The 16,248-nt window shown below is 38.6% G+C and overlaps 1 protein-coding gene across 3 annotated transcripts in view; it reads left to right on the top strand.

Annotated features, from left to right (window-relative positions):
- INTS6 (integrator complex subunit 6) overlaps positions 1–16,248 on the top strand; it is a 37,858-nt gene continuing 21,610 nt past the window's right edge. For all 3 annotated transcript variants that reach the window (XM_062487666.1, XM_062487668.1, XM_062487667.1), the window contains exons 1-3: positions 1–405; positions 663–740; positions 1,497–1,646. In XM_062487666.1, coding sequence (XP_062343650.1) covers positions 295–405; positions 663–740; positions 1,497–1,646 — 339 coding nt within the window. In that variant the 5' untranslated portion in view covers positions 1–294. The remainder of the gene's footprint in view (positions 406–662; positions 741–1,496; positions 1,647–16,248) is intronic.

The following is a 16,248-nucleotide window of genomic DNA, read 5'->3' on the forward strand; positions in this document are numbered from 1 at the left end:
CAGCAGCGCAGCCCTATCCGCCTCTCCCTCATAAACCAGCCTGTGTTGGGCTGAGCAGGCCCCTCACACAAAGGAGGGCAGGGCAGACAGGGCTGCCCCCCCCTTCCCCCCCGCCTCGGCAGAGGGGCAGCGGGGAGGCGCCCTTCCCCGTGCACAGCACTCACAGCCACTTACTCCTCTCCCGTCCCCCGTCTTCTCTCTCTCCCCCCCTTCCCCTCACCTCCCTCCCACAGTTCTCCCCTCAGCCCCCGCCCGCTGTCCATGTAGCCGTCCGGCCGCCGGCCCTTCCGCACTATGCCCATCTTACTCTTCCTGATAGACACGTCCGCCTCCATGAACCAGCGCACCCATCTGGGCACCACCTATCTGGACATAGCCAAAGGCGCTGTAGAGACTTTCATGAAGGTACCGGGCTCTGCCTTGCGAGAGGAGGCGAGAGAAAACCAGCGAGAGTGACTGTGCGGGGAGGGGAGGGGGCGGCAGGGAGCGGGGGGCTGCCTGGGCCGGGGGCGCGGGGCGAGGGCGGGCGGGAGAGAGCGAGAGAGTGCGTGTGTGTGTTCGGGGAGGGAGGGGAGGGGAGGGCCGGGTTGAGCCGGGGGGCTCCGGCGGCGGCGGCGGCGCCGCCTCTCGGCTCACCCTCTGCTTTGTCCCCCGCGCTGCAGCTCCGAGCACGGGACCCAGCCAGCAGGGGAGACAGGTACATGCTGGTCACTTTCGAGGAGCCGCCCTACGCTATCAAGGTAACCCCCGCTCACCCCTTCCCTCCCCTCCCCCCCCGGCCTCCTTCCGGCCCGTCCGCCCCCCGCCCGCGTCGCCCCGGCTGCCGGCGGTCCGGGGGAGCGCGGCACACACGGGCTCCGGCGGCGGCGCTGACATCAACATGGCCGACGCTTTTCCCCTGTGCGGTGTGTGCGAGCAGCAATGAACTGTGGGGGATATTTATTCAAGTTGGGAGAAGTGACAGCAACTCCAAGGAGAGTTCGGCTTGGAAGGGGCGAGCCGGGCGGGGGAAGGACCGACTTCAGCCTGGGAGAGCCCCGGACTCGGAAGGGGACGGCACTTCCCTGGCCCCGCCGCGGCGGCGGGTGGGGGGGGGGGGGGGTGGGGGACACGCACCGTTCGGGGGAAGGGGGCGGTGGGTCCATATGACACAGGACGGTGAACCTGTTGGAGATCGCTTCACAGCGCAGTTGGCTTCCATCTGAGCAGGGCTCTGGGAGGGTGATGTAAATAGCTCTAAGGTTTGGGCACCGGTGTCTTCAAAGAAATTTGTCCCTTGGAAGAAAGCTAAAATGCTCCTTCGGGAGATGGGGAGTTCTAAGGATTAAGTATGTAATTTCGGGCTTTTTGGAGCAACATCAAATGCTGCTAACTTTTGGGGTGTTTTGTTAGCATATGTAGTGAGCTGCATGCAGCAGGGAAAGCTCTTTGTCAAGCTTAACAGGAAAGGAAATCTTGTATCTGCAGAATAAATCTTCTCACGTTTCTTTTTGCAGGCTGGCTGGAAGGAAAACCATGCTACATTTATGAATGAGCTGAAAAATCTTCAGGCTGAAGGACTTACGACTCTTGGCCAGTCCCTAAGGACAGCTTTTGATTTATTAAACTTAAATAGATTAGTAACTGGCATAGACAACTATGGGCAGGTAGGTTGACTGTTACTAGGTGGGAAAAATCTTAAAAAACACTAACTTCCCAGAGACAGCAATTAGCTAGTTGTCCAAAGTGGCATCTTCATGGAATATTCAGTAGGGGAGGCTTCTTCAAAAGTAAGCAGAGCGCAGCGAGCTTGAAGAAATGTGGTCAGTGAGTATAGTTTGGTACCCAACTTACTTTTTTTTGTTCTTTAATTTCAGTAGTTTCTCAGTTTAAGTTGTGCTGTAGCCTCCAAGTTGACCTTTTCAGTTCAAATTTTTCTATTTGTGGTCAAGCCTGTGTTCAGTACCTTAGCTGGTGAGCCTGATAGGGTTATGAAAACTTTGCTTTCTCTATACAGTGCAGAAGAGTTTGGGAGATGAGCCCTTTTTCTAACAACACCATATGTCCAAAAGAAATGAGCACGACTCTTTCAAGACACTTCCTTTCCATTGAGTTTACCACAACATTTTTCAGCATACGTCTATTTTTATAAACCTGCCTGTTGTATCAGAGCCTTGAGAAGCTGTGCTTTTTCAATCTCTCTATTGCAACTATCCCTTTAAAGCAAGTGTTTTTTGGCGTGGGCCAGCACTTTCATGCTCATTAGTATGAGGTACTAAAATACGGATGTTGTAGGTTTATCGTGTGCATTAGGACTCGTACAGAATTCTTTCTGGTGCTGGCTCAAAGCCTGGATTTGTTTCACTTGAAAGATGCTACTAGTGTTGGGCAAAATATATAATGTACTTTTCATCTGGGGGATACTAACTTGAATCTCCCCTTTTTCTTTGTTACTCTTGTGTAATTGTGTCCACTCTCTGAGGATTAGTACTTAGTACTCCTCTTGGAGTACTCTTTAACTTCCTCTTCAACATGGGAATATGGTTGTGAATATAAGTCCCCCTTCTTCTTTTCCTATGGCCACCTTCTGTCCTCATATGTCTGTGTGCAATTTTCCCATTTTTCTGGTGTTTTTGTTTAGGTACAGCAGCTATATGAATCTTTTTTTGAACACTTAGCCCCTGTAGGCCCATACACAAAATATTTGCTCTTTCCCATTGCTGCTGATAAATATTCTAGTTAAACCCATGCCAAATCATTTGATCTCGGTGAACCAGCTGTGCTCAGCTACTCAAGTGGGCAGTTGAGTTGTCATGGCTGTTTTGACTCACTAGTAGTGTTTGTTACTGCAATAGTTGCTGTTTTGCCTGTGAAGCAGTGACTTTTTCCTTGTCTGATTGGTTCTGGTTGTAGTTCTCTCTGGGATTGAACCCACCCTCACTTATGCATGTTTTTGCTCCATTCCACGTGTGGAGCTGGCTGTTGAAGAGGTATTCACATGTGCAGACAGGTGACTTAATACAAATTCTAACTCTTTTTAGTGTCTGCAAAAATAGACATGTTACGTAGATATATATGTATGTGTATATAGGTATATGCATATTGCAAGTGGCAGGTCATCTGCTGCTGTAGTCAAAGATTGCCATTTTGACTATTCTAACCAAAACGGCAATTAAAAAAAAAATCCACAACATTTAACTGATCCTTCAGTGTTTGCAGGATGAGATCTAGGGCAGCTAATTGTCCTCAACTTCACATTGGTCTTTAAAACTATGTCTTGATAGCCTATCATCTTCCTGTTATTCTTGACTACCACCTAAAATTTATTCCAGACAAATGTGTGTTTAACCATACGTAGTATGAGAAACTTAAAACTCCAGGAAAATAGAAGTCAGAATGCTCAATTGCATTTGAGATAGTTTTCACTCAGAACATAAATTGCTGATTAACTTTTTTTAAAGCAGCTGCAAATAGGGCTATAAAACCGTAGTTAACTGAAGTTTAGCAGGCAGGTATTTGAAGACTAAGTATGTCAGAGTAAGAGAATACAGCTTTGCAAAAAAAAGAGCAACATATAGACCATCTTAGGTGTGATATTATATGATGTAATAAAATCCAGACTTATTAATCTTCTGTGGGAAATTTCTCTTGCTAAAAATCTTTTGACTGTCATGCTTGTATTTTCGTATATTGACAAACCTCTAAGATATTTGCCAAGATCCACTTGTTACACAAAAATGAATTGTAAACCAGACTTTTCTTACACATGCAAATGACAAGACATGATACAAGCCTGATGGGATTGTCTGGTTATGTCTCCACCAGTGTGATATCTTGTACCACTGCTAAGTGTGGAGTGCTTGTTTAAATGGCAGAGTGACTCACTATACTCTGTTTCTTTTAAAGTTGACCAGAGTTCTCCATCAGCTGACCTTCTGAACAAGAATGATGGCTGAATGGTCGTTCTGGAGTTGGGGAAAATCTGCTTCATATTTTCTTGCGACTTCAATGTTTGGATTTTTATTATGAGTTTATTGTACTTCTCTTTTAAGCAAATAAGTGCTGGTTTAGTTGCTCATGAAGATTGAGTTACCTTGTCATCAGCTGATCACAAGGTCTTGTGTTTAGATCTTAAAGGACACTGTCAACACACTTAAATTGTCAAGAGCCTGGAAGATTTTTTCATAAGCTATTTCTGATATGCTGTGGTAGGGTTTTATTAATATTTTGTCTTACTCAGGAGTTGCTAGATCCAATTGTTTTGGAGTATTTTGCAAAGAAAAAATGGGTTTTAAAAGTACAAGTTTTAAGGTGGTTGTTCCTTTAACTTTGGCAGTGTTTTCAGACTGATAATTTCAGTATTATACTGCTTGGATCCAATAATAGTTTTCCCAAAACCCTTAGTATGCTTCATGATGATTATGATAGCAGAAGAATAAACCTTTAAATAGGGTGTCAGCTTTTAGCATTTGCTAAAAATAGTGATCCTTTTCACCTCCTGCATTTTTATGTGGAGCTTAGGAAGTAATGCAGCATTTGGATGTCTCCAGGAAGAAATCACTTAAAACACACCAAGTTCACTAAGAGTTTACTGTCACATAACACAAAATGTTGTACTTCATTAGCCTGGTTTACACTTATATAATTTACTTATCTTCTCTAGTTCAGGTCTTCCATTATTTCAGGTAGTCTGAAATAGCAAGCCTTTTACTAACAGGTTTTTTTTGTCCTCATGAAATACACTTAGGTCTTTTAACTATGGCTTATTCAACAGGACATGAATAGTCACAATTTAAACAAATAGTTTTGAGGGTAGCAAATGTACAGCTTGTTGTAGCTGATAGAAGGTTTAAATACTGATAGACGTTTCTGTGGAAACAGAAAATATTAAAAATGTAGCAGCTGTTATGATAGATGAAATTGTAAACAAATGGTTGAAATGAACCATCAACTTCAGTTACTTGCAGTTTGTAGTGAGATTTCTATGACTAAGCACTGAATCTGAGGTAGGTAAAACATGTTTCAATGATGTTTTGATACTCGTGCAAAGGACCAGCATAGCTGTACCAAAACTGGAATCTGATGGATGTTTTCAATTGTGAAGACTGATTTACTGATACCCCATGTTGCCTGTTACCTGTGAAATTATGAAAGTCTCCTACTGTTCTTTTAGCAGTATTGCATAGAATAAGGTTTGAGAGGATAAAATACACTTAAATGAATGGATTTCAAAGTGGTAGAGTTGATATTTCAAAGTGTTTTTGCATTTGTTTTCAGGTGAAATTGCTTTAATACTGCCTATAGAAAGTGCTTTTCAACAATATAAGCTTTATATGAGTTTTTAGAAATCTCACTAGGGTGCACATTTTCAGCAGCATTTCTGCTGCTATGAGTTTGACTTTTAAAGGAATCTAATGTAACAAAAGCACATGCTATTTGTTGCTCTGAAACAGAAAAGTCAACTGTAATGTATCTAATACAAGTGGATTTAGAATAGGTATTTATCATTCAAAATGATGAACAAGATGCTACCTGGATTTAGATTAGCATAAGAAACACTGTTTGGGTGATTTACCAGGCTGTGTGAGGTCTTGGTAAAAGCCTTTTATTCTGTGGTGTGTTTCGCATATGAACACAAGCATAACTAAAATTTTTTGAGGAAAAACTAAAGTCCAGATGGAGTTCAACTGCTAAAGAATATTTTGGAAACTTTAAAATGTGCTCAGAGCTGGAAGTTGGAAGGTATCCTGCATATGATGGCATTGTTTTTAAATAATTTGAGTTTTTCCAAGTGCTTTGGTCATGCCATGTATGACCATCAAGCAATACAATCTTAGGTTGACTGTTACTTTATAGTTCTCCCTGAATATATGTTTAGACCAATTTTTAGCAACAGTAGCAGAATTGCTGATCTGTTCCCGCAGTAGAACTTACCATTGGTCTGTAGAGTTCATGGTGCTTTGCCATAATGGCTTAAATGCCTTAAATACTGTAGTATTCCTACTACAAGTTAACAGCATGCCTAGGGTTTAATGTCTAATCATACTTGTAGGCACAAGATAGCCTAGAATGTATGACTTAGAGCTGACTGCGTATATGCATGTCTAGGATCTCCTGAGCTTATAAAACCACAACCATCACATATGAAGGAAGTACTGTTCCCTAGCATGGACTACATTATGCTTTTGCAGTGATATGTTCTGTTTTCTTTAAGTTGTTGAGCAGTTTTGTTTTCCCAAGAGGCATTTGATGATTGTTACTGGATTTTGTTGCTCTCAGAAGTCAAAATCCTTTGAAGTATGGCTTTTGTCTTGGTATTTTGGGATCATAACACATTGCACTGAAATGGCCTGTGCTGCATGTGCCTCCAAATTTGGAACCAAAGTTTAGGTTAGCATATCCTGCTTTGTCATGCTGGCACAGTTGCACCTGCAGTTTGCTGCTTATGTTGGTAGAGGCAGAGATTTGCAATTACAGAGTAGCTTTCCTGGTCTCTTTTTTCCCCTTCTTCCCCAAGAAAACCAAATAGGAGAATTTCATACAGTAGTAAACACCATCACAAGTTTAAGCGTAATAATGGCAGAAATGAGAGGCTTTCTCTGTCTCCTGTGTTCTGTGGAATAGCAATGGATTTAACATGATCCTGTATGCCTGCTGATGTCCAAGATCTGTCTGTGAAGCGCTGGTAAAAAATCAGTCATTCTCATCTGCTATGTGATGAAATTAAGCATACTGTTTTGAACTTGTACCTTTTAGACCATAACCTTTAAACATGCCATCTTTGAATTTCTTAGTTTTGTTTTAGAATACCCTCTAGTGAAAGTTACAGCAGGCAATGTTAGTGTTTTTTCACATAGTAAGGTGGAACTGTTTGCCCTTTAGCCCTCTCAGCACAACAAAGCTCAGCAAAAGTGAAATGTTTTTAAAATCACTTGTCTAGTTCCAACCCAGTAAGTTCATAAAGAATCTGAAGCAATGTTACATGAAGTACTTGTTTTGCAATGAAAACAATCTCATCAATCTGTTCCAGTAACAGAAAGAAGATGGTTCAAACAAGTTTGATTTTGTAGAAGCAGTGCCATAACATGTTCATTCATAAGTTATCTGCATTTTGTCTAGCTACATTGAACAAATGCAGAATGTGTCATTAGACTCATGTAGGGCACTGACAGTTTTCTGATGCTCAGTATATAGAAGGAGTGAAAAAGTGGCCATCTCTTGCAACAGTTCTGCCCTCCCAGCTTTGAATCCCAGAATGCCAAATTGGTTGTATGCGTCTACCTGTAAGGCATACTCAGCCTAGATCTCTGCTCTGGAACTTGTGGTCTCTCATGGGTTCATAGTTGTGCTAACCTTGCTTCAAGTTGTGACTTAATGTAGTAAAATAAATCAGTGATTGATCAGTGAAATTAATCAACTGGACTGAACTGTTGTGGTTCAAAATTGGTTTACAGCAGCTAAGTTGCTCCTGCTGTTGTGGTAATAAACTCCAGGAAGGATTTGTAGGGGAGTCTTTGGGAAGTTATTCTGAAGAAATGCTGTGTTCACAGGTCAAGCTACTTTCAGTCTGCTTGTCAGTTCTCTGGATTATTAACTCCCTAAAATATGGGGAGATGTTTGTGTACAAATTTGTTTTCTCCTTGATGATGTATTTTTTTGTTAGCTTTTATTTTCCTCCACTTAGTGTGCTGGCAACTGTAGGACTCGTTACCCTTCTCCAGCATATGGAGAGCAGAGGCCTGGCTTAGCACTGTGAATTGCACTGACTGAGCCAGAACCAGCTATGTCAAGTCACCGCTGTGAAGCGGAAAGGCTGCTGTAATTAGGGACTTGATCCAGGGCCTGGCAAGGTCAGTTATTTTTGGAATAAAACATTCAGAGATATTTTTAGGAAATATAACTGAAATCATCTTAAACTCAGTCTTTGGAGCTGACTTTAAAGTTATGTTTGGTATGGGTTGTGTTATTTCATTTTTCATAGAAAAAGTTTATAAAGGCTCAAATAGAACCTATTTTTAGCAGCTCACATTTACCATGTTCACTCAACTTTGAAAAGTCCTGTGACTTATTGGCTGATTGTCCAATTTCAGATGATTTCAGTAGTGATGCATTTATTAATCTGTAACTAACTGATAAAGTACATATTTTCTATGATTTGTCATTTCCATTACCTTAAAAATGAGATAAATTGTGATTGCAGTTGATTTTGCTGCTTAGGTGTAGTTAATTTAATTTAAGAAAAAGTTAGTTTTTCCTCTTCTGTGACTATGTATCTGTCACACCAGGACTTAAATGTTTCAAATATTAGTGGCCTTTTGTTCTTCATTTCAATGTGATTTGTCACTGTTTAGTTACTTGCTGGAATTCATTATGTATAAAATCTGTTCTATGCATATTTACTTTAACTGTAACATAATTGTGAAAGATTGAAGGACTGAATTGTGTTTGGAACTTACTAAGGACCTTATCTAAATTGGAGTGCTTAGAAGGTAATCAAGAAATTATCACTTATATAATGTGATATTTAAAACTCAATTAAATCTGTTCTTAAATGAAAGAAACAGGACAAACCTATATACTAACCTGTGATTTTTTGAAACTGTGTCTTAATAATGTTGGGACCTCTCTGATTTAGGCACATGAAGGCGTGAAAGTATCTTGAGATTTTATGTTTGATGTCTTAGAAAAACTACTATGTATTCATCACTCCTTTATTGTTCAACATGAACAGAGTCTCAAACTGCTTCCTTAGCACATGCCTTCGGTTGTCACATGTGTATTATTCAATATGAAGATTCTGTATTCCAAAATGATCTGTTCTTGCATTGAAACTCATTTTCAGGCTGCTTTGAGTTGCCTGTTTTGTTTTCTTGCTGTTAGTTTTGGTTTTGTTCTTGGCACAAACTTTTTGAGAGAGTTCCAAAATGACTGAAGTTGCACAATTAAATAATCTTTAAGCAGTTCATTCAGTGCCAGACTTGGAGACTCCAAATGTGTAAAATTATGAGAGCCTATAAAAATGATACTAAGCACAGTGAATTTCCTTGTGGCGTATTTCAGGACTGATGTGCAATGAAATCATTGCCTATAGAACACCAACTTGCAAGCTTTAGCAAAGCAAGCAGCTGATATGCTTAGATATATTTCTGTGACTTTGTTGTTGAAAATGGGTTTGATGTCTCTTGTGCAATTCAGATAGCTATTTTGTCTCTAGCATTGCTAATTTTAGAAGTGTTATCTGACTAGATCTTTGATTTTTGCTGTACAGCTTTGACTGGTCATGGCTAGTTTAAGGTGACATGTTTGGAGGTTCAGTAGTCAATTGAAGTAATAAGTGGCTGTTTTGAAAAAGATTTTTGGAGATAATGCTTAGGTCCAAAACACCAAGGAGCAAATTACTTGATTTCATCCCATTTATTTTCCTCAATACCTTAAATTTCCTTTTCTTAGGCATAACTTGGGTAGCCTGTGTTATGACATAATGGTTGTTTCAAGAATTCTCCCTTAGTTCTGTAACTGCTGTGCTGAGGACTTTGATCTCTGGCTCAGCTTTAGGAAAAGTTTGCTGTTATAATTGTTCTGCTTTGGAACCCTTTTGCTAACTGATTTTTCTTTGAATTTCTTTTTATTTAAGTCTATAACCTTATTTGTTCCTGCTTTCATGAAATGCAGAAAGCTTCATACCACCAAACAGTGGTATGTACCAACACCGTGTGTACAAAAATTATTTCATCTACTGCTAATCTGTAGTGCCAGTAAGGAATGAAAGTGAAGCAATGTAACTGCCTTGTAATCTTACATAGATATTCCAGCTAAGAAACTGTGACTAGCCCATGTCTCGGGCACTGTAGTAACTCCTAGGTATTTGTTATGTAGTTAACTAAACAATTGTTTAGAATATAGGAAATTAATTTGCCTACAGTAACCTTGCTGCCGTCTATGGAGGAGGATAGCTTGTCTCATGGAAGAAAGATTTTTTTGGTAGTCATCCTTACTGAAAGTAAAAAAAATTGGAACAATTTTACAGAGTATGAATGAGTGCAGGAGAAATCATTACTTCTTGAAAAGTGTTTTCCATTTAGTTTTTGGGAAGAGCAAGATGGTGTGTTAATGGAAGCATGGGTTCAGACGTTGTTAAATTCTAGTGGGCCTTCTTAAACTCTGTTTTTAGGGTCTTCTTCAAAAGACAAAATAATTTGAGATAGAATACTGGGGGTGGAGGGGGAGGTTAGCTTCAGAAGTGAAGGGAATGTGTCTGTAATACAGTTTAACGTTTGTGGCTAAGCCTTCCAAAGATGGGCAGTCTGCAGCAAAAAAAGGAAGAAGTAGAATGATAGTATGTGCTTCCATGGTGTCTAGAAATCATGAACCAACTGTTGGATTAAACATACATAAAGAAATTAGAGTTCAGTGATGGATTACTTTTTATTTGTACTTACACAAGAACATTTAGGGGTTTTAGATATATAGTTTTAGAATGGAGGAATTAACCTGTGCCTGTGTGTTTTGAGGTTGTATGCAAATAGAATACGCCTCAGGTTTATCTTGTTACTCAAATAACCTCATATGAGCAGAGATTTTATTAACTTGTGCTCCCTCTGCTGGCTGGTGTTTCAATTACAAAGTAAAATGCAAGTTTACATAGGTGAGGTACTCTCTGACAGGCTATTTTGGCTAAATATATAAATGTTGCTTTTATGCAGCTGAAACTACAGCAAAAACCCCGGGAGTTGCAATTTGGGGGAATAAGTGGTGTTGAGAGTTGGTGTTTCCATAGTGTAGTTACTGTCTTGGGCTCAGTCAAGACTCCTTAAGTATTTGTCAAACCTGTTTCTTTCCCTCCTCCCTTAGTTGAAGTGATGTGATCTTTTTACTCACCCTGGGTGTGTATATTGTTACATATACAGACCCACACTTGGGTCTTCTAAAATCTGTTACTATCACCTGCTTTTCTGATAGTAGTTGTTTTCCCCTTGAGATTTAGAGTTCACTTCTTTTGGTGGTAGTGAAGTGATCTCTCAATTTTTACTTAAAAGATGATGACTTTTCCTGTGTTCTTTCTGAAACCTGTCTGTTGGTGAGGTAGTATTCCCACTGCCTAGCATGAGTGAAAGGCAGAGCACGTGTACCTCCTGTCTTGGGTACTGCAGGGAGAGCTAAAAGATGTCAGTATTATGACGGAGGATGCTTGTCCATGTGCAGGTGTGTGTGACTCTAATAACAAGAATCATCCTGCTGTCCTGCAGCCCTTTCATAAAAACACTGGGCATCTTTTCTTGGAGATAGTATAATTTCTGGAATGGGGCTTTTATTAGGTTGTTTCATAAGATTCCTCTGTGACTGGTGGTATTGCCTTTGTCATTAATCAGGTATCAAGAGAAATTTCTGGCTTGTATTAGAATTTCTTTTATGGCTTGAAATCTTAACAGATTTCAAAGCACTTACCATATGTAAAACTCTAACTGCTTGGTGTAGCTCTCACGGAACTTTCTTCTGTGACTTCTGAGAGTGATCTTGAAATATATCTGCTGTACGAATGTCTGGTGGTCTTCTAATATAGAACTGCTACCACTGCAAAACTGTGTTGTATATTGAGTATGGAGGGGCCATATTGAAATCTTTATGGACAGCAAGACAGATGAGTTAGCAGCTCTCTTTGTGTGTGAAGTCCATCATGTTAGATCTTAAGCCTGAACAGCGTTTGTATGTTCATCAGCTCTTACTCATTCAGGCTGAAAGCACAGACTTTCTCTGATACTGAGGTGTTTCCACTTCAAGGAATCAATTTCAGTTCTGAAACAGACATAGTAAATAAGTACAATTGAAAAGTTTATCATGCAGTTTCAGTCATTTAGATAACACTGATGGAATTTAAAGGTGCTGTATTTTTCAGTCTGTCCACAGAATTACGATGCTCTTGTGGTATATCCTGTGAGAAGTCAGATTTATCAAAGCAAATGTTGTAGTAGAATTGGACTGCCCTTTTTGCACTCCCCAGCCCCTGAATATTTTTCCTTGTGTTCTGATAGATCAAAGTGTTAATGTGTTTGTGCTAAATATTAATTAGGTGATAGAGTAGCTTCATCTGGGAAAACTTCAGTTTAAAGACATTTTGCTTCCTATTGAGTAATAGGAAAGAATTTACTGATCTGCCAAAGTTGAAAGCATGTTTGTTCCCTAGTACTGTAGTGCATTACATGTATATGCTTGGTTATGGTATGTATCTACATATATTTCAAAATCCTTAAAGGCAAAGTAATTTTTGTACAGCTTAATTGCTGGGTATAAATTGGCTAAAATAGTGTTGTGTATTCAGCTGTGTTTATGACTTGGGAAACAATTGTGCAAAAGCATAAAATACAGTTGGTTCTATAGGACTTGCCAACTGCATTGATTAATTCTGTGAGGAGAAGTGAAAATGGCCAAAGCTGCTGAAAATGGGAGTGGGACAAGTAAAAAGTTGCACAAGATGCTGCAGTTCTTATGTAACTGATGATCAGAAGAGTTGTTAAATACCTCTGTGTACTTGACTGATAGTGTTCTGCCTTGAGCAAATGAAGGGGAAAGTCTCTAAAAAATGTTCATGTCTTAGACATTTCATGATTTTGCTAAATCATAACTAAGTTTCTAAGAAACAGGAAGTGAAAATAATTATGGATTTGGACCATCTGTTTTAGTTTGAAATTCGAGCTTAGTGTTTTGATATTTTTTAAAGCTGTTTATCAGTTTAAAAATAGCTTTAAAGCTAATAATTTTATCATTCTGACTTTGATTTCATTTTAAGCTGTTGTTTTTGAACAATGGTTGCTCACAGATTCTCATGAGCATTTGTGAGACTCTTGACCTTCTAAATTTTGAAAAACCCAAGACTGAATTCAAAAATTGATACAGCAGTTTTGTTTTTCCTGGTCAGATGTCTAAATTTACTGAGATCTAGGGCTTATACTTCTGGAAATGAAAAGGCTCTGCTGAGATAATATAATGGGAGGTAGATGTGCAATGCAGCTTGCAGAGTTTTGTGATTTACTGAAGTGAAAGTATACCTTTTAGACATTTGTTGTGATCTCAAAATGCACTTTTCCCATTCCTAATGATACGTTCTTTTAAAAAATCTGCACTTCAGTTCATGTCTATTTTGACCTTCCAGCCTTTCGTGGGCATGAAATTTCTGTACTACTAAAAACTTTTTTGTAGTAGTTGCTTATTGTGTCATTTTTCATCTCTGATTTGGTGTGTTTTGGTTGCATTTCTACCTCATCCATTTCTTCAGTTTTGCAATGCTTCTGACTCTGAAATTAATATTTACATGTGTGCTTTGAGATAACAGTAGTCTTCAATTTATCTTCTCTTTCTGCATTTGTAGTTGTGTATACTTGGATATGTCAAGATAACAGTAGCTCTTGAACTGCTTTACCTGTACACGTGGAAGAAGGAAAAAAATGTGTGTTAATCAGTCACTCTAAGATTTGATGCAAAGCTTACTTGCCAGTGGGAGTGAATTCTTAGTTGTGAGAGCCTTAACCAGGCAATAATGTATCTTGATAATTTGATACACTCCTGGCTTGATGAGAGGCTCCCTCTTAGAGCATCTTGCAATCTGGGATGGTGTGGGATGCCTCCTATTGTGACTCTTTGAGTGGTGTGGAGCTCAGTGGTGTTCTGTATTTGCATTATCTGAGCACAGAACTGCTTTAGCTGGAGACCAAGGAAAAGGCAGCTCAGTTGTTTTGTGTTTTGGAGCAGTCATGATGCTGTCAAATTGTTCAAATGGAAGTGTTGTGTAATGTAAGTTGATGTTAAGGCTTTGAATCTCTTGCTTGTTCCTTTTTAGCCAAGCAGGCTTTCCTGGGTATTGATGCTGAGTTTTAAGTAACTTTGCTTGCAAAAGAGGTCTGTGGGCCTTTCTGTTGTCTTGGTACACATCTGTCCTTGAAAATGCAGACTGTAGGTGAATGAAAAAATCTTCTTGTTAGAGGGTGGTCAGCCATTAAAACTGTAGGTGCTTTTTTCTTTTCCTCCACTGCTGCAAACTTCCGGAAGGAAAAGCAGTGTGTTTAAAAAAACTTACTTCTGAAATAAATAAAACCTCATTCTGGTTAGCTAGTTTTTAGACTAAGTTGTAAGCAATCTTATTATTTATACCTTGTTATCCTGAGATGCTTTCCACAGTGCATTGCAGCATATCTGTAAGCTGCCAAAGAGCTGGTAGTGTACACTGTCACTCACTGTTGCTCTGCATATCCAAAATAATTGGGCTGGACTGAATTACCTATGAATTGACAATCAATGATGTTGCTAAGTATTTTGAAGAATGATATTTCAAGATGTGTAAATGCTAATTGGTTTTTTTTAAAGTGCATTTCTAGGGAAAGAAAACTAGAAAGTAACTTTTCTACTGTAGAATTGGATTAATTAGATAGAAATGAAGTTCTCAACCAGTTGTTGACAAAAGTGCTGCAGTTTAGTTGAAAGAATTGCTACGTCTTCTGGTATTTAATGATGTCTGACTGCTGAGTTTGCATAAATAAGAGGGGGTTTTCTTAGAGGAATACTTGACTTAATACTAGTTTCAAATGCCTTTATATAACTAAGGTGAGGAGCAGGGTCAGAAGAGTCAGTAGTGGTCTTTTAAAAATTAATGACATGGAAATTATTAGTCAAAAATAGGTCTCAATAATAGGCATTCTTACTGAGATTCTTCCATGATATATTTTAATTATCTTCCTGAAAGCATGTTTCTTAATATGTTAGTGACACTGTCCTTTGTATATGTAAAATACTTGTGAAATTGTAAAGACTAGACTGAGGATGAAGACATTTCTCACTCAGACATGTTTCATAGGGAGCTTAAGCACAGCAACTCTTATTTCCTTATAATTTCATAATCATTCTAGGACCAGACTGTTTAAGGCTTAAACTTTAGATGAGAAAAAATTGAGGCAAAGTAAAGTTAACTTCAAAAACTTTTTTATTCCTTATCCAGATAAAAGGTATTGTCAGAGATGAAAATTTTAATACTGGTATCTGAAATTGCACCAGAATATTAATTTAGCCTTGCTTATGCCATTCTAAAAGGGTTATTTTTATCAGTTGTCAATTTATTTTTTCCATAATTTACAACAGTAGTGTTAAAGTATTTTTACAGTCAGTATTCATGAGAAAAATATCTGATACAAACTCCACTTTCTGTATTATTTCAGTGCAATGTAATTAGCTTCCAGCTGATGATTTGCAGTTGTGGTAAACTATTAGTTGCCACAAAAACATATCATAACTATTAAGAATAAAATAAGGCTAAATATTCTTAGGAAATTATTTTAATTAAAGTTGAGTGTTTTGAGGGTCCTTAAATTCTTCTCAGTAATTGTTTAAATTAAATTATGAAGTGGCTTGGCTTTCATGGAGATATTGATATTTGTTTTAATTTGATTTTTGCTTATTTTTTTGTAGTAGTATGCTATTTGAAAAGAAATATTTAATTTTCTGTCATTAAGGTTTGAGGAAAATATTGACTACTACAAATGTAGTGCTGCCACAATATTCCAACTCGATGCCCTTCATCAAATATACTTCATATTGTTGAATAATAGTTTTGTTTGAAGCACAAAATCAGATGATATTGTATGTTTAGTGGATTCTAAAAATGGAATTAAAATCTTTTTAAATCTGTTTGTTCTTTCCATGTTTTTAGAGTAAATCACAAGCATTCATGACATAGTGTCTTTATAAGCAGAACTAGGCTGTGGGTTTAGTTACATTTCAATTTGCTTCCTGAGGAAGAAAAACAAGGCCTTGAGATTAGCAAGAGGAGAACAGGACCTCCTAAACAAAATCTTAGTGACTTTTATTCTGTCTGTTATTAACACTAGGTAGAGTGAAATGTTACCTTACCTTGGAGGTGATGTGTCCATGGAATACTTTGGTGTTTTTTCAGAAGGCACAGAAAGCTCCTAGAATACTGGCAGTAGATAAAGGAATACCAATAACTGACCTCAAGTTTTTGCTGCAGCTAGGCTAGCTCCCTGTCTTGCTGGGATCCTAGAATATCTTGCCTTGTATGTTTGTGTCTTAAATGATACATATAGAAAATTTATCTATTTTTCAAGTACTTGTTTCTGGAGTAGATTTTTGCATGTATGTCAAACTTTGGTCAGAATGGAACTGGTGCTATTTATATCAGTCTTAATGCATAAAGTGTTAGATCTTAACCCAGGGGTCATGATCACAAGATAGTATGCGAATACTTTACTTGTACACATAGTAATTAAA

Source organism: Cinclus cinclus, chromosome 2 (assembly GCF_963662255.1).
Source record: "Cinclus cinclus chromosome 2, bCinCin1.1, whole genome shotgun sequence".
Lineage (NCBI taxonomy): Eukaryota > Metazoa > Chordata > Aves > Passeriformes > Cinclidae > Cinclus > Cinclus cinclus.